Genomic DNA, 22,747 nt, shown 5'->3' on the forward strand with positions numbered 1-22,747 from the left:
CATATTAAATAAAATGCAGTGTTTAGAACCGTTTAAGCTGATAATTAAAAATATATTTTGGAAAGATGCTCTCTTTTTTTGGTAAAAATAGTGCATTAAATTGTCAACAGAGAAATATTGTAGGAAATCTAAAACAAATACTTTACTTCCAGAAACCAATTAACATAAGAATTCTAAGAAATTATTAAAACCTTGTAGAGGTTGACTCGGGTAGTGCTGTACTTTTGCGGCATTTTCGTAAAACATTTCATACATATAGCTTTTTTTACTATACTGGATTTATTCATTCAAGATTGAACTTGCTCCTCACTGCTCTTATTCCAAGTAGATAACAAAAGACTTCAATTTTATGCACATATATCACTCTTTCAAAAAAATTAATGACCCAAAGTGATTGAAAAAAATTGCTTCTTTTCAATTCAATACTTTTTTAGAATGTTATGAAATCATAAAGTGCGTTGTTGAATGTGATGCAATTTAGCAAAATTGTTACAGAGGTCAGTACTTTGTCCTGGGTCCCAGTTAAGCTCCTGGAGGTGTAAAAAAATTTTTTTTCAAATAGAAAATACTTTTTTCTGTAATCAAATAATTATTAAGGATAGAGCTTACTAAAAATGTATTTAGGATATGCAAAACTTGTTTTAAATAATTGTGTATACCATGCAATAATAAAAGATAAAATGAAATCCATACCTCCATCCATGCTTTTACAATTTTATAATTAATTTCTGATGATTCTAGAAGGCCACACTTAATCTCTTCACACATCTACAAAAATATACAGTAACAGTTAGTGAGACCTGCTGAATAAATACCATATCAGTTATCTTGTCATAGCAAAAGTGCAATCAGAAAGAAAATGTATGATTAAAAATTTAAGTTGAATCTCTTCAGCAATGAGGATAGACAAAATTAAATTACTAAATATTTGGAATTGAAAACATTATATAAGCTTGAAAACTACATAAAAGGCAACACTATATTCATTCGATAGAATTATAAAGTTTGAAATATGCATAAATTCTAACTAAATGCTATTAATGGAGGAAAGGTTACACTAACCTCTCGGCAAATGCGAAAATCCTGGAATAGATTTGTAATATTGCTTGCATTATCTTCTTCCCAATCAGTCAAATATGCATTCAGTTGTCGCAAATCTAACGGATTCAAATCCCGACTTCGGTACACAAAACGATTCCACTGTGAAAAAGCAGAGGTATAATACATTTTTTAAATATATTAATTTATGTCAGTAACTATATCAGTACATGCAAAAAATATATATATATATAGATATAAATCAATTTTTTTTAACATACTAAAGTTGTTTTAGGTATGTAATTATAAATATGTTCTCCACTTTGGATTTGCAACACTCTCTAACTTGTACCATGTGTTTCTCTATACATTCCATTTAAGTAAACTCATTATTTACAATGTGGTCTTTTTTCAGGTAAACTAGTTGCTACATTCAGCAGTGCTTAGGGATTTAAATGCAAAATGTTAATTCTATTTAGGGGCGGATACAGAAATAATTTTTGGAGGGTGCCCAAGAAATTGAAAGCCCCCCCCCCCCCCACACACACACACATTTCAATTTTTCATAGCGCTTTTCCAGGATTATCTTCAGTAGCGTAACTATGAGGTCGAAAGCCTCTGGCGAACTAAAGAAATTGCACCCTCCTCCAGGGTCGTCCATATGAAAAATCACCGGAGGTCATTGTGACCTCAAAAAAAATTTTTTTTTTTAACATTTTGATTATTTGATTCGACAAATAAGAGGCAGCATCGTAATTTGTTTCTTATTTTCTTTTTTAGAATAGTTTTCAACAATGCCCAATGTTCTTTCTCAGTAGATGTTATGTAAGTGTCTCTAATTCGTTTTCTTGCGAGTTTTTTTTTTTAACGTTTTTCAAGTTCTATGATTAAAAAAAAAACTAAAAAAAACTTTTCTTAATCATTTGAAATGCCTCCCCCCTGGTTGCTGCACCCCTGGCGAGAGCCACTCCTGCCAACCCCTAGTTACGCTACTGATTATCTTCACATATTTTTTTAAATGTCAATTACTGATTCCATCAAAGAACGAGCTGATGTGTGCATCACATGACTTCCTTTTACACCAATGTAATGCTATTTCCCTATTATTGCAATTTTAATGGGATTCTCTCTCTAACTCTTTAAATATCACTAGCAATGGCCACATTGAAAGCAGATTTAAAAAAAAAAAAATCGCCAAATTTTTCGCCAAGTTGGCGACAAAACTTGGCAACCAAAAGACTGGCGATATATCGCCAAGTGACCGCCAAATTATAACACCACTTGAGTTTGCATCGAAATTAACAATGATTTCCCCCCAAAAAGGTGCAAAAGACCCCTTTAGAAACACCCGAATGCAACCAAAATAGGAGGTGCACAACTAGACCCCACTACGAGTCTATGTACCAAATTTCAACTTTCTAGGACATACCATTTTTGAGTTATGCGAGATACATACGCACATACGCACATACGCACATACGCACATACGCACATACACACATACGCACATACATACAGACGTCACGAGAAAAGTCGTTGTAATTACCTCGGTGATGGTCAAAATGGATATTTCGCGTGTCTATACATTCTCAGGCACTTTTCCGCATGTGGTCGAATCGAAAAAAAAACTCAACATTCATTTGGGGGTGAGCAAAATGGAAATTAAGGGCGATTTTTGAGTGAAAATTTTTTCGCGAATACAATACTTCCTTTTTTGTAAAAGGAAGTAAAAATTAACTCATTCCATGATCAGCACGAAAACCCTTAACGCGCATGCCACAGATAACAAACGGAGTTGCCTTTTGCTATGTTGTAATAGCAATTTTCTCCTCATTTTGCTATCAGGATTTTAATGCTGTTTTTGCTGTTCAGGTTGCATTCGAAAATCGCTTCGCTTTATTAGTTTTTAGGCACTGAATTAAATAGTGCAATAAAACACAAGGTTGCTAATATGTGCTGAAATATTCATTAAATTTACACAGTACATAACAGAAAAATAATAAACAGTGGAGGATAGGATGAAGAGCAATTATTTTTACAACATTAATTATTTTATTGATTTATTTTTCTTTTTGCTTTTATCTCAGTACATCATTTTTTTTTTCTTTTTGTAAACTTAAGAAATCAAAACTGTTAAAGGTTAGATGATCTATCTTTCAAAAGGCCTCAACAAAACATTCTTCAAATAATTGACTGATCGATCCAACCTGTGAGCAAGGGAATTGAATGGACAAAAACACTTTAACTGTGGGAATGATTTTCTAAGAGGATAAAAAGTATTTTTCGGTGCCTTTTGATACATTATGACACTTCAAAATGACTAATAAACACAGAGACATCCCCTTGCTGGTCGGTTTTTTATCGTAACTCAGATGACTTTTAAATCCCTTCTGAGTGCCCAGATATCAGTTGCTCAAGCGTGGGAAGTATTTTAAAGATACATGATTACAAAAGATCAGAACTTGTGGTTAATCCCCTATTTCTCACTTTTTGCAAACATCCAAGCAAGTTAGTTCCATTCAAAGAGTGGTCAGAAAGTCTTGGCATCTTGTGGTCAACCCTTCCACATCATTTTCTCACAAAAAAACAGTTTAAATTAGAAAGGAATTTCAAAGCAAGCTCTACTGCTTACATTTCGGACCACGTCTTCAGAAGAAAAAAAAAGAAAATCTTGCATGAAATCAAGTCGGATTTTTTTTCTTTTTTTAAAACATACTTGGATAAATTTTAGTTAGTTTCATAGGATTATTTACAAATTAAGGCAATTTGATTATTGAAAAGAAACAAAATATTTTATTTTTATTTTTAAAATCTCATAAAAAAGTGCAATTAAAACATTGGAGCTATTTTAAGACAATTAATAAAGTCTGAAAAAGAAAGAGAGAAAAGAAATGTTTCATTTCATATGAGTAAAGCGTGCAACAAAAGAACTCAAGATATCATTTCATTTGTACTGTTGTATATTTTTTATGTTTTGCAAGGTCAACTTCTACGTATAGTGGTGGTCATAATTTTTGTTTGTGAAATTAAAAATATTCAAAACTGTATCACTAAAAATCCATCAAAGGGTGCTGCGAACATAAAAAGTTATAATTTAAATTTGAAAACATCATCATTTAAAAATAAATAAATCAATAAAAAAATAATAAAAAATAATAATAGTATACAAATAAATAAAAAGCGTTATAAACACATTATATAATTTTAAAAAAATAAAACATACTCGTACAAAATTAAGATATGTAAAAGAATTTAAAAAAAAATAATATTCTGTAAAATAAATTATAAAATTTGAGGATTATGAAAAAATTAGTGAAGGATGCTTGTGTAAGAAGGTGGATCTTTGATAACAAGAAAAAAATATTTCCGTTTCTTTGCTTTATTCAAGCATAGAAATATTGGTAAAATGTGTAAGGAAATATTTTCACACTTGTTCATCATGAGTTCAAAAGCCAGAATGCTAAGAAACAAATTTCCACGAAAAGATAAAAATATATTGCCTGATTATTTAAAGCATTATATGTGTCCCATCCAAGGGTACTTGAAAGGTTAATATCTTAGTAAAATAAAATAAATTACAACAACAGTTTCTTGAAATACTATAAGTTACATCCCTTTTGACTAAGGAAAAAGAGCTTGATTACCGCTCCTCTAAAAGCAGCAGAACCCAACAGAGAAGCGCAATACCAGGGTTCTGCCCCTGGAAGGATCGCCGACACATATTCGGCCGAAGCAAAAACTGCTAGAAACGCCGTGACGACACAGGATCGTCGAAGGCAGTTAGGAACCATTTTCTTGCGATGAGACTACATTGGATGCGGCAATTTTAACACACACTGTGCGGCCGATCCTGTATCAGCCAGGGCAGGGAATGGGTTAATAGACGAATGTCCCCCCCCTTAAAATTCGCTACTGATTCTATTAAGGTTCAGTTACAAAATTTGAGAGATTAAATTTAACATTTACAGGTCTCATAATCATTTGCAGGGCCGCCGAGAGCTCAACCCGGGCCCCGGGGCAAAATAGTGACATGCGGTTCCCCCCTCCAACCACTAAAAAAAATCCAGTTGACTACCCTCACCTCTTTGTGTGCCTTCTACACCGCGACATCTGTTTCATAGTAATCTTAACACTTTGAGGTCTATGCCCGAGCGTCACTCGGGTTTTCGTTTTTGGTGAAGGGAACTAAGCCCGAGATTCTCTCGGGGTCACACTTTTACTCTCTTAGCTATAAAAGTACGAATTCCATATGTTTATAACCTTTTTAGATACTATCTATGAACCTTTTACTTTCAAAAAAAAAATGTAGATGACAGCACCAGGCAGAAATAATTACATGAATCATGATAGAATAGGCTGTTTAAATTCGAGTTTGTGCTTTGAAATGTACTATACAAATGCAAATTTTATTAAACAATGTTTATTTTCAAATTAAAACTATTTTCAGATATTTGTTCAAGATTTAGGTAAGTTTTTAATTGAGTCTGGGTAAGCTTTTATGGTTAAAAATTACGTTTTCCTATGCGGAACCTTTTTTTTTTTAATTTCAAACATGCTTTTTTCGACAATTTCTTTCTAAAAATTGATTTTTATTTCATTTAAATAGTTCCTTTAATATGAAAGAAAACATCTTGAAGTATGTAATACAATAAAAATTACTAAAATACACATCTTCTAAGTATTTTTCAAAAAATCATGCAAAGCGCCAAAAAACCCTAGTCTGGAGGGAGATATGAGAGCAAAATAGCTCAGACCTGAAAGTGTTAAGCGTTATACCATGAGTCACTGTACAGTGGAGAAACAGAATTGTATTTGATAGTTTTTTTTCATAAAAAGTATAAAAAAGCTAACCACTCTAATGTTAAACATCTCGACCTCGACACTTTCCAAATTCTTGAAGTCAGTCAATTTTTTTTTTGAAATGTATATATAACAAGAGATAGAGAGAGAGTCTACATTTTTGAACCTACAGTCATAAGTGTAACATTCGTGAAGGTCCTCCTCTCCCGGAAAATGTTCGAAACTATAGTTCTAAAATTGCAGTTTACACAAGCACTGGTAATGTTAGGAGGAGGAGAGGTTCAGAGACTTTATGAAGGGGTAAAGCTCGTAGACTCTGCCTTTGAAATTTCTCGAAATTGAAGTCCTAAAAATAAAGTTTTTGACGATTTTTAACAAGAGGGAAGAGGGGGGAGAGAGAGAGGGGGGGAGGAGGATACTGGGATGCTCTCTAATTTTTCAAAAATGGAAATGAATATCCTAGAAATGCTTTCCCCAGAAAATTTTTTAATTATAGGTTCTAAAAACGCAGTTATAAGCAGGGCTGTGGAGTCCGAGTCAAAGAGTTGGACTGATTTGGAGGTAAAGGAGTCGGAGTCATTTGAAAACATGCTGATTCCGATTCCGGGTTTTTTATTTCTTTAATTTTCACCGACTCTCCTTGCAATTTTTAAAAACTACCAGGGGCGCCGACTTGGAAAAATTATTGAGGGGGCTGGGCCAGTCATCACCGGGGGTTTATGGGGTTATGTAACCCCGTGGAGGTTACCCCCCCCCCCAAAGAAAGGTCGTTTTTCGTGCCTTGAAAATGCCAATTTACATACTTTCTGGTGTGTATAATTTAAACAAACAAACAGTATGTGACATGGCGTTTTCAAAGTAAAACAATCCAAAAATTGGTATACAAATTTTTCTGGTTCAACTAGATCATGCCACTTGTCTTAGTAAGAGACATTTTTTTGTTCTATTTTATGGGGAGTCATGCAGTGCCGTAGCTAGGCATGGAAAAGGTACGGCGCTTGACTTGCACTGAAGGGCACTCCCAGAAACTCCGACTTAAAAAATATTGGGGGGAGGGGGTATGCCGCAGGAAATTTTCTAAATCTGAGATGAAAAATAGTGAGTTTTAAAGTTTTTTTAAAGCATTTTAAAGTCATATAATCAACATTAGAGCCCCGAAAAGTCGACAAGCCCGACACATATTTTTAGGCTTTGAAAAAAGGAAAAAATAAATACGAACACACACAGTATTTTTGTAAAAAGGTAATTTAATTTAAGCATGCTTTTTAAGACCAGTTGTTTTTTCATTAGTGATATCGGCTAACATATTCAAGCGTAAACGCAGTCTCTCAATGTCTAGGTCACTTTTGAAAAACTCAGTTGATTTTTCAAAATGTTTCACCTTTGTTTAATAAAAGCAAGCACTCTTGTTCAACTGCAATGACCTGTGTGCGTCCAGTTGATGTAAATCGCCCAACAATGCAAAATTGCACCATTTTACAAACCTCAATGTATATTGCCTTGTAGTACACTGGAGTCCCGACCTACGCGAGGGATGCATTCCAAAAGACCCCTCGCGTAAGTCGAAATTTTGCGTGGTGGAAAAAGGTATGTGTAAATTTTTTTATAAACGTACCCATTTATTTTAGACACTTGTAAACACCCCGTCAAACTGTTAAAAACCATCTCTTAACTCTACTCTAACTTTACATTCCTGTTTCTTACATAAAGAACTGAATGTTACTTGTTTTTTAAAAATACCGTTTTATTCAACATAAAATACTGCTACGATGTACAAAATCAATGATCAATGGGAAAGAAAGAAAAAATAAACCAGTATACGGCAAGCACAGTATATAGTAAGAAAAGCAAATGCATCTTTAGTTGTACTGAACAGTCGATCCATTAATGATATTTGTACACAATACATGAGCAGTTTCCATTTTCATAAATATTTGCATTTTACTAAGACACTACTCGGTGAATTTTTGCGGATTTCCTTTTCTTGACTTGTAATTGTATGTATGGAAGATTCACTCATATCTAATTCTCGTGGTACCTTCAACGCATTTTTTAGTTGAGCTTCAGCTTTTCAAGAAGCTCTAACTTTTCTTTAATTGTCAGAAACTTTCTCCTTTTATCTTCACAAACTTTAAATGAAACAGTGCTCTTAGGTGTCATTATATTTCATTAACTTTCGCATTTAAAATGAAAACGGAACTTCCACTCTCAGCGATGCTAAAAGGAAAAAGATCCATTCATGAAAAAAAAAAAAAATTAGTAGCCAAAGCCGATACGAACACACCACGATTCCCTCCCGAGAATTTTCGTGTTGCGGGTGCGAAATTCGCGTTAGGTCTGAATACTGGAGAAAAAATCGAGTTATAGCCATTTCGCAAAAGTAGTTGGAGTCAACAGTATTCCTGAAAAGTGTGCGGTTGAAAGTGTGCGGTGAGCTGCCTTCGTTGTTTTCACTTCTTTGGTATACGTCGATTCCGAGGAAGGGAAGGATCATCATTTTGTGAAGGTTTTCTTTTAAACACAATTCCTAAAAGTATTCAAAATTATCACGCCTCCCATTTTATATACAAATCATGCTCTCATATATTTTTTCCGGGTCAGCAACACTTAGGTGAGCGCACCGCAGCGCTGCCCACCGGCAACAGACTTGACCCGTAATTCGCGCACTATGACAAATTTTTACAGTACTCGCAGCACTGTTACACTATCATTATTCACACCACTTGTTTTCAGTTAACCTGCTTACACAACCGTAATAATTATTTGTTTTAACTCATTACTGAATGTATTTTACAAGGTAAACTATCTTCAAATAAGGAAAATAAAAGATAAATTTATGAGTTTAAAAAGCATAATGTAATTAATAATTTTTTTGATTTATTGGGGGGGCTCTGCCCCCTCAAAAATATTTTTGAGGGGGCTCGGGCCCCCTCAGGCCCCAAGGAGTCGGCGCCACTGAAAACTACTATCATAACCTACTATCATAATTACTATCTATTGATTTGATTACATGCTAATAATAAGAAAATGATTGTCATTGTGGCAACCAGCTGGCTTGATTGTTTATCGAGCTTTCTGTAACAGGTGTTAGCATAAAATATTATTTTATTTTATTTTTTATTCTCGGTCCACAGCCGATAATTTAAAGAAAATAATTTAAAGTTAAGTGTACCTACTTTACGCCCAGTCTGGTAAAAGTAGAACCTGTCAACTAGTTGGTGCTAACACTTCAATCGATGATTCCCCCACGCCATAATTAATGGCGACTGCTTACTGAAACCATCGGAGATTGCATGTCTCGATGTGTCGATTCAGAAAAGTTGAGTTGTCACCTGATCGACTCGAATTAATTCCACTCGTTGACCGCACGTGCTATGGAGAGGAGTACGAATATTCGCGGCAGTGGAATATGCAAATGAGTGATGGTCGAAGTAGAAGTTAGTGGGGTGACGTCATCGAGGCATGGAATCTCATTGGTTGATAAAACATATATATTGTGGCGAGTGGCAGCAGGCGGTCGCTCTTCTCTCGTCTTCTCTTCTCTCAACGATCCCCAGTTGTTGTGTTTGATCGTGAAGCCTAGTCCGGCTCACGTGTGGGGGGGTTTTTTCCCCGCGATGCTAGCGGGGGTTTTTTTGGTATGTGATATTTAATCTTCCAAGTCCTGGAATTAGTGAGTCCAGGTGAAGAACCAGTTGTGTTGTGTCCGGCCAATTAAAATGTCGGGGAAGTGTGTTCCACGTGTCTACCTGTGATGCTCACCGATCTACGAATTGTGTAATGTTGCCTGTTCAGTATGGACATTCCTGAAGTGTGATTCGGCGGACCTTTTGTGAGTCTTCAAGCTGATCCTTCGGAGTGGCAAGCGATTGCATCGACATTTTGGTGACATTTTTCTTTATTTTCTGGAACCACTTTTGTTATGATATTTTGGGGGTGTATTTTATGGGGATGTTATTCTAGTCATATTTAATAAATGTATTTTTCTGAAACATGTTTTTTGCTTGTCTCCAACTTGACATTACACGGCCAGTTAATGTTGGCTTAGTTTAAATATCTTAACTTTTGGATTTTAAACTTAACTTTAATTTATGCCAACAAAGTGGTAGCAGAGCGTGGTGGAATGTCATTTTAGTTGGAGACAAATTTGCAAAAGTTTTCAGAATAATGGAACGGGACTATCGAAACATTAAGAAACTTAACTCCTGCAATTGGGCAACATGGTCGAAAAATATGAAAATGGTACTGATAGAAAGAGATTTATGGGAATTAACCCAAACAAAATTAGAAGAAGGTATTTCGGCAGAAATAAAGAAACGGAGGGGCCAAGCAGTGGCGATTATTTACCTCAACATAGAGGATGAGTTAAAACAACTAATAGATGATTTAGACGATCCATATGCTGTATGGACGTCATTAAAATTGAATTTTGAACCTCCGTCTTTAGCCCGTGTTGCCGGATTGTGGGAGGAGTTTTTTTCTAGCAGAAATAATGAAAAAGAAACTATTGGGATGTTCGCGGCTCGATTGAAGTGTTTGCTCCGACAGTTGGAGGAGAATGGCTATAAAATGGATGAGAAATTAAAGGGATTTCAACTAATACGTAGTTTAGATCAAAATTTTAGGGGAATAGTACAAAATATTTATAGATGGGATGAAAGTAAATTTAACTTTTCAAATGTTTTGGATGAACTTTTAGCAGAAGAGGGAAGATTAAAATTTTTAGGAAATGAAAATTTTGGAAACAGTAGTTCAGGTGTTAATGCTTTTTCTGTTCAAAATAAACACCAGACTGGGCGGAAAGTTGAAAATGTAAATAAATTTGAAACGAGAGTTTGCTTCACATGTGGGAAAAAGGGGCATATTTCGGCTCGGTGTTGGAGCAGAAAACCAAATAATCAAAATAAAGGTAATCGTAATTTTTCCAAACAAAGTAATCCCCCTAAGGCTGGAATGTTTTGCACCATCAGTAAAGTATCAGGGGTACAGGCCAACAACACAAATTTGAAGGAGGAAATACCAGTATTTTTACTGGATACAGGTGCCACGGCACATTTCTGTAAAGATAGGGACCTATTTTGTGAATTGAGGCCTGTTAAAAATACAAAAATGGAAGTAGCTGTGGGCAATGTAAATAGTCAAGTCGAGGGGGTAGGGAAAATTGTTTTCGAAATTAAAACAGATGGTAAGCTAGTAACCATCACATTGAATGAGGTCTATTATGCTCCAACAGTTAGACGAAATTTGCTTTCCGGATCCAGGATAGACAGTCTTGGTTTTTCATTAAGGTGGTATCCTGGTAAAATATGTATTTTTAATAATGATGGTATCAAACTTTTTTCTGCATTTTTAATTGATAAATTGTACTTTGTAAAACCCACCTCATTTTTAAGTAATCAAAGTAGTGACTCACCACCAAATGTAAATGTAACCGAGGTCAAAGGATTAGACCTGGAGTTGTGGCATGAACGGTTTTGCCATATTAATTATGACAGTATCTTGGAAACTGAAAAGAAGAACTGTGTCAAAGGACTTAATATAAAAAGTAGAAACCGGCCAGATTGTGAGCCTTGTATTATTGCAAAGAAAAGAAGGTGTTCATTTAAGCCCACTCCAGGGATAAGGTCTAAAAGACAACTTGAGCTTCTTTTCATGGATCTAGCAGGGCCATTTCCGGTGGAGTCACTCGGGGGGAAAAGATATATTTTTTCCATAATTGATGATTTCTCAAGGAAGTCCACTATTTACTTTCTAAAGTCAAAAGATGAAGCTTTTGAATATTTCCTTAGATACCAGAGGCATGTAGAGAGAGCCCTCAACAAGAAAATTTTGGCCATAAGGTCTGATAATGGGGGGGAATTTACAAATTCTAATTTTGAGACCCACTTAATTAAAGAAGGCATCAGCATAGAAAGAACCAACCCTTATACTCCCGAACAGAACGGGGTAGTAGAAAGATACAATTTGACATTAATGAATGGGGTTAGGGCAATGCTGAAAGACTCTGGACTAAGGGAAGAATTTTGGGCGGAAGCCGCCTTATGCTTCGATTATGTCAGGAATAGAACAGTCCTAAAAGAAAGGGGGAAAACCCCATTTGAGCTGTTCTGGGGAAACAAGCCCTCAGTAAGGCATTTCCGGAGGTTTGGATGTATTGCCTACAGAGGCATGCCAAAACAAAATCTAAAGAAATTTGACTTGAGAAGTAAGAAAGGCATAATGGTGGGCTACGCAACCCAAGCAAAAGGGTACAGAATTTGGGACCCAGAGCTAAAGAAAATTTTTGAAACTATCAATGTGGACTTCAGGGAAAATTTAATTTGGGGGAAATCAAACTTGAATGGGAATGTAGACAATGATGATGATTATTCTTTTATTAAACCTATTAGTGAAGTTCTCTTAGATAAAGAGATAGATGAACTAAAGGCTCCCACCCCTTGTGAGGAAATTGAATGGGTGAGGGATGCAGTAAAAAGAAAGAAAGGGGACCGTACTGATATCTACTACTATGAAAAGGGAAATAAAACCAGGTTAAGGTCACCCAATGATGTAGAAAAATATTGTAAGAAGAATAACATTGTTTACAATCCTGAACTATTTGATTTCAAAAGTAAAAATGTACCTTATAATCCTTTGTTTGATATTTTTAATTCCCCTAAGGAACAAATGGAACCCGAGCCAGAGGCAAATTTGTCGGAAGTGCTAATTCCCCAAAACTATAATCAATGCTTGAAAACCCCAGAAGTAAAACATTGGCAAGAAGCCATGTCAGAAGAAATGAAAGTGATTCAAGAAAGGGGGGTGTGGCAGTTAGTTCCCCAGCCAGTTGGTAAACCAGTACTTGGTAATAAGTGGGTCTATGACTTGAAGAGGAATGCTAAAGGGGAAATTGCCAGGTTTAAAAGCAGATTGGTTGCGATGGGAAACAGGCAGGTGGCAGGAGAATCGTATTCTCAGGTTTTCTCCCCAGTTATCAATTTCTCCCTGATCAGAATGTTTTTCTCAATTCTGGTGATATTCCTGGGTTGGAGCCATTTTCAATTAGACGTAAAAAACGCATATCTTTATGCTGATTTGCATGAAGAAATCTATATGCGACAACCACAGGGTTTTGTAATCCCGGGAAAAGAAGACTGGGTATGCCGTCTAAAGAAATCGCTATATGGTCTCCATCAATCGGGGAGAAATTGGTACCTGGAAATTGATAAGGTTCTCCAAGGTCTGAATTTTTTGAAATTTAAATGTAGTAACTTTGTTTATACAAGAAACAAAAATGTGTTTTTATTGATGTATGTAGATGATATAATAATTTTTGGAAAAAATGAAATCATAATTCAGGAAACAATTCAGGATTTATCAAAACATTACGATATTAAAGAATTAGGGAGAACTAAAAAATTATTGGGGGTAGAATTTGAAGAAATCAATGGGGGAATTTTTATACACCAAAATTCTTACATTAAGACAGTTTGTGAAAATTTTGAAAAGTATCAATACCCATACTCGACCCTCCCAATAGCGAAAGGTACAATTTTGTCTTTAGGTGATTGTCCAAAAACGGACCAAGAAATAAAAGAAATGGAGAAAGTACCTTATCGCAATTTATTGGGATGTTTGTCCTATATAGCAGGGAAAACTAGACCGGATATTGCCTATACAGTTAATCTATTATCTCAATTTCAAGCAAATCCGGGTAAAAGACATTGGCAGTGTTTATTAAGACTTTTAGGTTATTTAAAATATACAAATTATTATAAATTAAGTCTATCTGCAATAAATGAAATTAAAATCAATGGTTTTTCTGACTCAGACTATGCTGCAAATAGGGACGATAGGATTTCGATGGGGGGAATTATTATTTACATTGACAAAGTACCTATTATCTGGCGAACATTTAAACAAAAGTGTGTTTCATTGTCCACCATGGAAGCTGAGTATATCTCTTTGACAGAAGCAGCAAAAGAAGTGGTGTGGTTAAAAAGGATTTTAGAAGAAACATCACATTTTGAAATAGCTGGATATAAATTTACCGGGTCTGTAATTAATTGTGACAATATAGCTGCAATAGAATTTTCAAATTCCCCTATAGAAAATTCCAGAACAAAGCATATTGATGTCAGATAACATTTTTTGAGAAACTTAGTAGAGGAGAATACATTTGAATTAAAATATGTGAAAAGCGCAGAAAATCCTGCGGATACGTTTACCAAGCCTCTGACTCGGGGTACATTGAAAAAAATGTGCAAACTCATTTTTGGTAATTATGAAAATGTAAAAGTTTAATATTCAAGTGTGTAAATTTTTCAATGTTTCTCAAAAGTGTTTAAAATTTTTTTTTAATTGTTGTTTGAAATATGTCAGTTTTCATGTCGTTTTGAAGTGTATCGTGCTGTGTAACCGAGAAGGGGGGAATTTGTTAGCATAAAATATTATTTTATTTTATTTTTTATTCTCGGTCCACAGCCGATAGTTTAAAGAAAATAATTTAAAGTTAAGTGTACCTACTTTACGCCCAGTCTGGTAAAAGTAGAACCTGTCAACTAGTTGGTGCTAACACTTCAATCGACGATTCCCCCACGCCATAATTAATGGCGACTGCTTACTGAAACCATCGGAGATTGCATGTCTCGATGTGTCGATTCAGAAAAGTTGAGTTGTCACCTGATCGACTCGAATTAATTCCACTCGTTGACCGCACGTGCTATGGAGAGGAGTACGAATATTCGCGGCAGTGGAATATGCAAATGAGTGATGGTCGAAGTAGAAGTTAGTGGGGTGACGTCATCGAGGCATGGAATCTCATTGGTTGATAAAACATATATATTGTGGCGAGTGGCAGCAGGCGGTCGCTCTTCTCTCGTCTTCTCTTCTCTCAACGATCCCCAGTTGTTGTGTTTGATCGTGAAGCCTAGTCCGGCTCACGTGTGGGGGGGGTTTTTTCCCCGCGATGCTAGCGGGGGTTTTTTTGGTATGTGATATTTAATCTTCCAAGTCCTGGAATTAGTGAGTCCAGGTGAAGAACCAGTTGTGTTGTGTCCGACCAATTAAAATGTCGGGGAAGTGTGTTCCACGTGTCTACCTGTGATGCTCACCGATCTACGAATTGTGTAATGTTGCCTGTTCAGTATGGACATTCCTGAAGTGTGATTCGGCGGACCTTTTGTGAGTCTTCAAGCTGATCCTTCGGAGTGGCAAGCGATTGCATCGACATTTTGGTGACATTTTTCTTTATTTTCTGGAACCACTTTTGTTATGATATTTTGGGGGTGTATTTTATGGGGATGTTATTCTAGTCATATTTAATAAATGTATTTTTCTGAAACATGTTTTTTGCTTGTCTCCAACTTGACATTACACGGCCAGTTAATGTTGGCTTAGTTTAAATATCTTAACTTTTGGATTTTAAACTTAACTTTAATTTATGCCAACAACAGGTACCTACACTGTGTCCTAGTTTGCTTATTTTTTGACTTTGCTTAAGTGATAGCAACTGTCAGCAAACAGTTTTGTTGCCTAAAATTTCCTAAGCAATCACTTTCAAATAAAAATAATAATGGTAGAATCCATGTCAATTCAACAAGGGGTGTAACATGATGGTCTCGGATTTTTTTGAATTTAACATATGTTAAAATTCATAAAAAATCAAGATATACATTTTTTTGTTCAGCCCAAAAAAACTCTTGTGTCGAGATACAGATCGCTAAAGATGGCCCTTCTCATTTCAGATTTTTGTCAAAATTTTTAAAGTCCATTACCTCAGGAACTTAAGAACATATTTTGTTGCGGTTTGTTTTATTTAAAAGGATATTTTTTCTTGTTTAAAAACATATGCAACATTTTGAAATATGTGCTTTATTTTTTTTTCCAGTCTTTTGAAAAAAAATTATTTTTTTTAAAATTTTTCTCAAATATGCCAATTTCAAAAATTTTCATTTTTTTACAGTTTACTAGTCAGGGCCCAATATAGGCTGATTTTGCTACCGTTTTTCGGTACCTTCACAAAAATCTTGTTTTGAAATAGGTACTTTCACAAAAATCAAGTAATAAAATCAGGTAGCTTCACAAAAACATCGAAAATTTCACAAAAACTCGCATTTTAAAATATAAAATTTGTTTCTCTGTTTAAAACAAAATTTACTTATAACAAAATTCTAAGCATTAGAATTTTGTTATAAGTAAATGACTACCTGATTTTATTTATAAAATCAGGTAGCTTCACAAAAACATCGAAAATTTCACAAAAACTCGCATTTTAAAATATAAAATTTGTTTCTCTGTTTAAAACAAAATTTACTTATAACAAAATTCTAAGCAGGTTTATATGAAAAATCGCTTAAAAAGCAACCTTTTTGTGGTATTTTAACTAATTTTTAGCTGTTTCTCGCCAAAGTGCATTTATGCAATATTATCTCAATCTTTTAACATGTTTTGGGGAACCGTTTTTCTCATAATTTCCGATATTGTACACAGTACATAGCCCATTAAGCTGAAATTACGATGGTATTTTTGGTACTTCTTAGGTTTTTAGCTCCCCCCTCCCCCTCCCCAAAAAACAAAACCTGCTAAAAATAATACTAGATGACATTTACACTTTTCAAACTAAAATTTCACTTGTTCTACTTCTCTTTTACAAAAATTAGAATGCCTCTAAAAGCTCACAAAAACAATGCTGATAAAAAAAAAAAAAAAAAACTTTCACAAAAATAGAATGATGCAATACTTTCACAAAAATAGGTAGCGAGAAAAATATCCTGGATTGGCCCCTGCTAGTACCACTGAGCTCTACGTTCCCTGAAAAAGAGAGTTTCCACTTTTTTGTTTAACAGATTTTAGAGGCATTTGAAAAAAAATGAGGGTTTTTAAGGAACTCTTCACATAATGGCAGACCTGAAAAAAAAAAAAAAAAAATTGCAACAAGTGACCAGAGAACACTTTTAATTAAGTTATATAGCAAAAATTTTTTTTTTTTGAGTTGCCATTTTATCCTGGATATTGAATTTAGTGAGAACAAAATGGCATTGCGTTTAACTATTCTTTCGGCGCTACACAGAAGGGGAAATGCAGCAAATCGGCTGGAGGCCGCGTTCTTGTTTTCATAAAAAATAAAATTTCTGTCAGAAGTCAGAAGATAGATTTAAAAGCTAGTCTGTAGAGACACAGGAAATTTAAGACCTTGATACAATGCCTGAATTAGTTATGTGATGATAAGGCTTCATGCTTACATTAAATCAAGTTTTACATTGAAAAAGAACCAAACATATTATTAGTGGAAAACAACATACACACTGCAATTCCCAGGCAGATGCTTTGTTCTGTAGGTAGGTACTATTACATGCAGCAAATTGGTGCAATAATTCATTTTCATCTGCTATTTTTGATTCCTAGTATAACAAAGAGATAGAAAAATCAACAAAAAGAAGGTTATAATCAGAAGAAAGCGAATCTCAAAGATAAGGAAATGCATTCAACTTCAAAAAAGAAAGAAATACCAACTATTTAAACTATATAACTAATGTAACTATTTACACAGAAATAAGCAGTAACTATTTACATTGAAAAAAAGAGTAAAATTTTAACTAACACATTTAGCAAAGGAGCAAATATTTACAAATTCTCAATTAACGCCAAGCAGCAAAAAATTATTTTTTAAAAATGCATAGTGCAAATACACAAACTCATGGACATGGAACAGTAATATCTAAAAATACACAGAAATATCTAAAAGTAAAAATCTAAAAGAAATTTAAATTAAATAAGACCTACAATATCAAAAACACATAAAGATTCAAAAACCTCTAGAAAGTTAGTAGAAAAGAGTTAAATTTTTATTAGCCCAGTACAATCCAGAATGTGTTTTCCCAATGCTTGAGGCTGTTTGTTAGCAGGGGTCGATCCAGGTTTTATTTTTTGGGTCCCCATTTTGTGAAAAAACAAAATATTTTTGTGAAATTTCGTTATTTTTGTGAAAAAGCAAAATATTTTTGTGAATTTTCTTTATTTTTGTAAAAAAGACCTTCTCGTGATTTTTTTCTTGGAAAAGATTACATTAAAGCATTTTTAGCTGCCGTATCATTATAGAAAAGCCTTAGACAGGTTTCAGGGGTGATTGCAAGTTCTTGAAGAATACCTGAAAGCTGTCAAGAGAAAATGCGCTGGGGGAGGGGGGAAGTAAGACCCTTAACATTTTATTCGTAATTTGACATACATTACATTTATTGCTTTTTACAAATATACATATGCAAGGCACACTTTCTTAAGGTGAAAGTCTCACAACAGATTTCCTGTTTGCCCCTCTCAAATACTTTAAGAGCAATGAAAATTGCACATGCTGCTGAACGTAATGATAACTCCTAATAAATACAATATGAACAGACTCAAAAATATCACATATTTCTTAACACAGAAGTGAAATACTCATTAAAGATTCCATGTATGTGTTTGAAAAACTTAAAAGTAATTAAAACCCAAAATAATACTGCACCCAGCATTCAGCGTTTAATTTTTTGATTTTTGACCTTCTTACAGAATAGGTATTTCGTTTAAAACTTTGCAATTTAATGATGTTAATAAATATATAAGAAATTTTATTTGTTTGCCTCTTAACAAGGTACAGCAAACATCAAAAATGCGAAAAAGTCGTTTACCATGGCCGATGTAAGGAAATCAAGATCTTCAAAACAAATAAAAATATAAAAACAGCATGTAAAATAATTTTATTTTAAGTAAAGGTATTTTAGAATTGGATTTTGAAACTCAACACAAATTAATACTAAATATATATTGCGTAATCAAAGTAAAATTTAAGATTTTCCTGAAAACAAGCTACCAATCACAAGTGTCCCTCTCCCGTCCCCCCTCTGACGCTCTCAAGCAAAAACACCTCACACGCAGCAAGCAAAAAGATAAGATGGGGGAAGGTGGAAGAGGCTCCCGCGTAGATGCGTACACATTTACGTTAAAAAAATATTGTGAAAAGGCTGCCTTTTTATAAATTTTTGTGAAGGGGCTGCTTTTACGACGCGGAATTTTGTGAATGGGGCCGCTTTTGCGATGAGGAATTTTGTGAATGGGGCCGCTTCTGCGACGCGGAATTTTGTGAATGGGGCCGCTTTTGCCATGCGGAATTTTGTGAAGGGGCCGCAAAGCGGCCCCAATTTGGCGCTGGATCGACCCCTGGTTAGAAATTGTGTCAGTTGGAAAAACTTTCTCCGGCTGTGAACATGAGAGCCCTAGGGTGTCATGTGCGGAGTCCTGATAGACATGAAGACTTGCGGCGACCCATTCAGCATTAAGCAATGTCCACGGCTAGTTGGCCATACACCAGTGGTGAAAGGACTCCTTGGGAACCTTTTTCCTTGACACTTTTGCTGATGATCTCGCGCCAGCACAAGATGTGTTGTAATTGTAAGTATAAGTTGCCTGATACCCCCATTTGATTAGACATCAGCCAAAGTCTACTGAGGCATGAAATTTCTCTTCTTTCAGGGGATACCAGTTTTTAGCAGCACGTTACTGCCTCTAAGCCAAGGCTAAGGCAGAACTACGTGTAATATACCAGACAGCCTGTTTATCACATCCAAAGACTGCAGTTTCATTCTTATTAGAACTCATTAGTCTGGATTAGTGAATAACTGAGCTGGAGGCAAATGTCAACTCATTGAAGCTGAGAGTGCCAACAAACTGGCAGATAAAGAAAATTTATCCCACCAGCTAGTGTCTGCAGCATGGTGCGGTTCGACTCGTGAATTGAAGGCAAAGCTTGGGTATTTAGCAGCAAGTTACCGACCCTAAGCCAGGGCTAAGGCAGAACTACATTGCAAAGGGTCATATTGCACTGTTTACTTCGGCTAACACAGCTCATGAAGCAGAGTGGTACAGTTTTTTTTTCTTTTTTAATGCTTCTTGTGCTCGTAAAATTTTTCCCATTTTTGGTATTTAGAAGTTATGTTTCTTGACACAGTATATTTGCTTTGCTCGGAGATAAGATCACGGTAATTATAGCAAAACCATGGGTAAAAAGAAGTTGCATTTTAATAATCTTATTCCTAAGCAATGTAAGATTCTGGCATCAAAAAATTATTTAAAAAATAACACTACAAAACAGACAGATCATTGTTAAACAATGATTTTGTCTTATTACAATCAACTTCTTCTGAATATGTATAAAAAACTGAAGAACAAGGAAAATGCGTACTTTGTTTTTCTTCAATTCAACTGCAATCTGAATTCCTTTTTGATCTTCATAATCTCCATCTTGATGAATTGCTAATTGAAACATATTTTAAGTGTAGTGATTTGAGAAGAAAACTATGAAGAAAATGTACATTTCACTCAAATCAGATTTAATGTTTAAAAGTTTGAATACATAAGGGGTGCCCACAGGGGGGGGGGTATAATTTCGCAAGTAGTGCCATCAAAATTTTTGGGGGGATTTTTAAAATTTTATTTATGAAAATTTATTGATTGATTGAAGTTATTTATTTTATTTCATTGTATTTGTATTTCATTTCATTTATTTATAAAGTTTGTGTGTGTGTATGTCATTGGCGTAGCACATAACTTTTCAAAAAAATAATAATAATAATGATAATTAAAAATAAATAAATAAAAAATAAACAAAAAATTTTTTTATGAAAAATATTTTTAAAAAACAATATAAAAAGAAGAGAGCAAAATAATAAAAAAGGGAAAGAGGGTAGAGAAAAATAGGGGGGGGGGGGTACGCCATTGAGCTTTGGGGGGGGGGGGGAATGAGCACCAATGTGATACAGAGCTTTAAAAATATCTTGTGAAGTCTTGCTACAATTTGTAATTGTCCTCTTTTTACTGTCTGGAATAATGTTTTGGAAATAGAATACAGTAAAAACCCTCTTATGGAGCCACTAAGGGGACAAATTTTTTTGTCCACAATAAAGGGTTTTCCACTGGAAAGGGGTTTAATAATGTCATTTGCCTTGTAATCAGGGAATTAAAAACTGTTGCACAGAGGAGTGTCCGTTAGGAGGGGTTTTGTTCTGTAAAAAATTATTTGAAAACCTAAAGACTATTTTTATATGCTTGGTTCACACTAAAAAGCATGAAAAATAGTAAGTACATGATTTCTTGATTAAAACAGTAAAAAATTGCAGTTGATCTTAACATCTAAATATTTAGGATAATTCCAAAGTAGCTAATAAAATTTAAAAGTGAGATTAAAAAATAGGCAGTATACACCTTTTAACCAATAGCTTTTGTTTTACCACCTCTATTTCGTCTTCCCTCAATTTGTAATTTAAATTTTATTGGCTCTGCCTTAGAATTGCCTAAATATACAGATATTAAGAACAACTGCAATTTTTTCAGGTTTTAATCAAGAAATCATTTTATTTCATACTTTTAGTTGAAACCAAGGATATAGAAATAGTCTTTAAATTTAAAAATTATTTTTAATGCTAAATTTTAAAGTTATTCAGGTTTAAAGTTTCTTTCGGCAAAAATTTTTGAAAGTTAAAACATATTTACCTACTACCTACTGGAATTTCAAAGTAATTTAAAAAAAGTACAGTAAAAAAAATGCTTTTTAAACATTTTAATCTGTTTCATTTAAAGCTTTTAAATTTTGGTTTAAGTAAAACAGCAAGTATGCTTTAAAATATTTAAATTATTAACTAGTTTTACAATTTTTATTTTTTAAAAAATGCAGTCACGCAAGCATACAAGCTCATAAAATATTTCAGTAATGAAAACATATAAGTAAAAACATCTATATGAAAGGCTAATATTTAGCTTTTATATTTTATTTTATTATATTTATATTCTCTCAGAAGGCTTATCTCTGTTGACTAAATAGTAACAAACAGTCATCTATTAATGAGACGTGACAGAAATACGCTTTCGCTCAGTCACGAGCAAGCAGAATACTCAAAATAAACATTTCTTATGTTCAGCCATGAAATCAGTTTATTTATAAAATTAACATTAAAAAGAATACTATTTTTCGTTATTTGTGGCAATGTTTTAAAAGCAGAGAAGTAATGAGTTACTAATAAATTTCATTGTTTTTGGCGACACAGTTCTGGCATCACAAAGAATCCATTGTGTTAATTTTACTTCTTACAAGGACGTTATGATGAATTAAGACATTTCACAAAAAGGTAAGAATGTTGCTGCCATTAACAAGCATACTAATTGTGTTTGGCAATAATGTTTACATCTGCAATAAGCTTCTTCTTCTTTAGTTTACTAAGCATTGTTTCAGAATATAAAAAGTTTAGTACATAGTAAAGAATAGAAAAAGTCAAAGTTTTTTCAGAGAAAGAGAAACAATAAAAAAACAAATGTACAAAGACATTTTTTTTTTTTCCTGAAATCTATAGCAAAGGCAACAGACCCCAACCTTTGAAGTTTAGAAAAGTTTTAACATCTCAAATTTGAATATGATATGGGCAGATAGAATTCAAACGGCTTTGTTCAGACAGCATGGAAGAAGTCTTATAATGAAAATGGGATAGCTTCAAGATATATCTTTAAAATAAACGTCTAACATTATTCTTAGGATGAGAATAAAATTGCTAATTGTTAATAACATGAGGCAAAACTTACCAGCAAGGTTATCACTTGCATTTCTTTTAGGTGACAATTTCCAAGATTTTGTTCTTTTACTAAGAAGTTTCTTTTTTGGCTGAAAAAGGAAGAAAAAATTCTAAGTAGTATTACATAACTTTATTGTAGAATGTGTGCTTTTAAGAATATACCAAAATTATTTCAGTACATACTGGCATATTGATAACTAGAACATTTCTGGAAACTATAGCAGAATGATGGATTTTTCAAGTTTGAAAATGCATTTAAAAAGTACTTATCCTGACAAATATTGCTTCTGTCGTAAATACCGAGGGAAAAGAGCAATGTTTTACATACATTTTACAAA

At 34.1% G+C, this 22,747-nt stretch overlaps 1 protein-coding gene across 1 annotated transcript in view; it reads right to left on the bottom strand.

Annotated features, from left to right (window-relative positions):
• The window catches only part of LOC129222374 (dynein axonemal intermediate chain 7 homolog), a 74,638-nt gene extending 57,425 nt beyond the window's left edge, over positions 1-17,213 (bottom strand). Inside the window, exons 1-3 of the mRNA XM_054856870.1 lie at positions 17,121-17,213; positions 1,063-1,200; positions 694-768 (exon numbers count right to left, since the gene is read on the bottom strand). Of these exons, the coding sequence (XP_054712845.1) occupies positions 694-768 (75 nt within the window). The 5' untranslated portion in view covers positions 1,063-1,200; positions 17,121-17,213. The remainder of the gene's footprint in view (positions 1-693; positions 769-1,062; positions 1,201-17,120) is intronic.
• Between the last annotated feature and the right edge of the window lie 5,534 nt (positions 17,214-22,747).

The sequence above is a fragment of the Uloborus diversus genome, chromosome 5 (assembly GCF_026930045.1).
Source record: "Uloborus diversus isolate 005 chromosome 5, Udiv.v.3.1, whole genome shotgun sequence".
NCBI lineage: Eukaryota > Metazoa > Arthropoda > Arachnida > Araneae > Uloboridae > Uloborus > Uloborus diversus.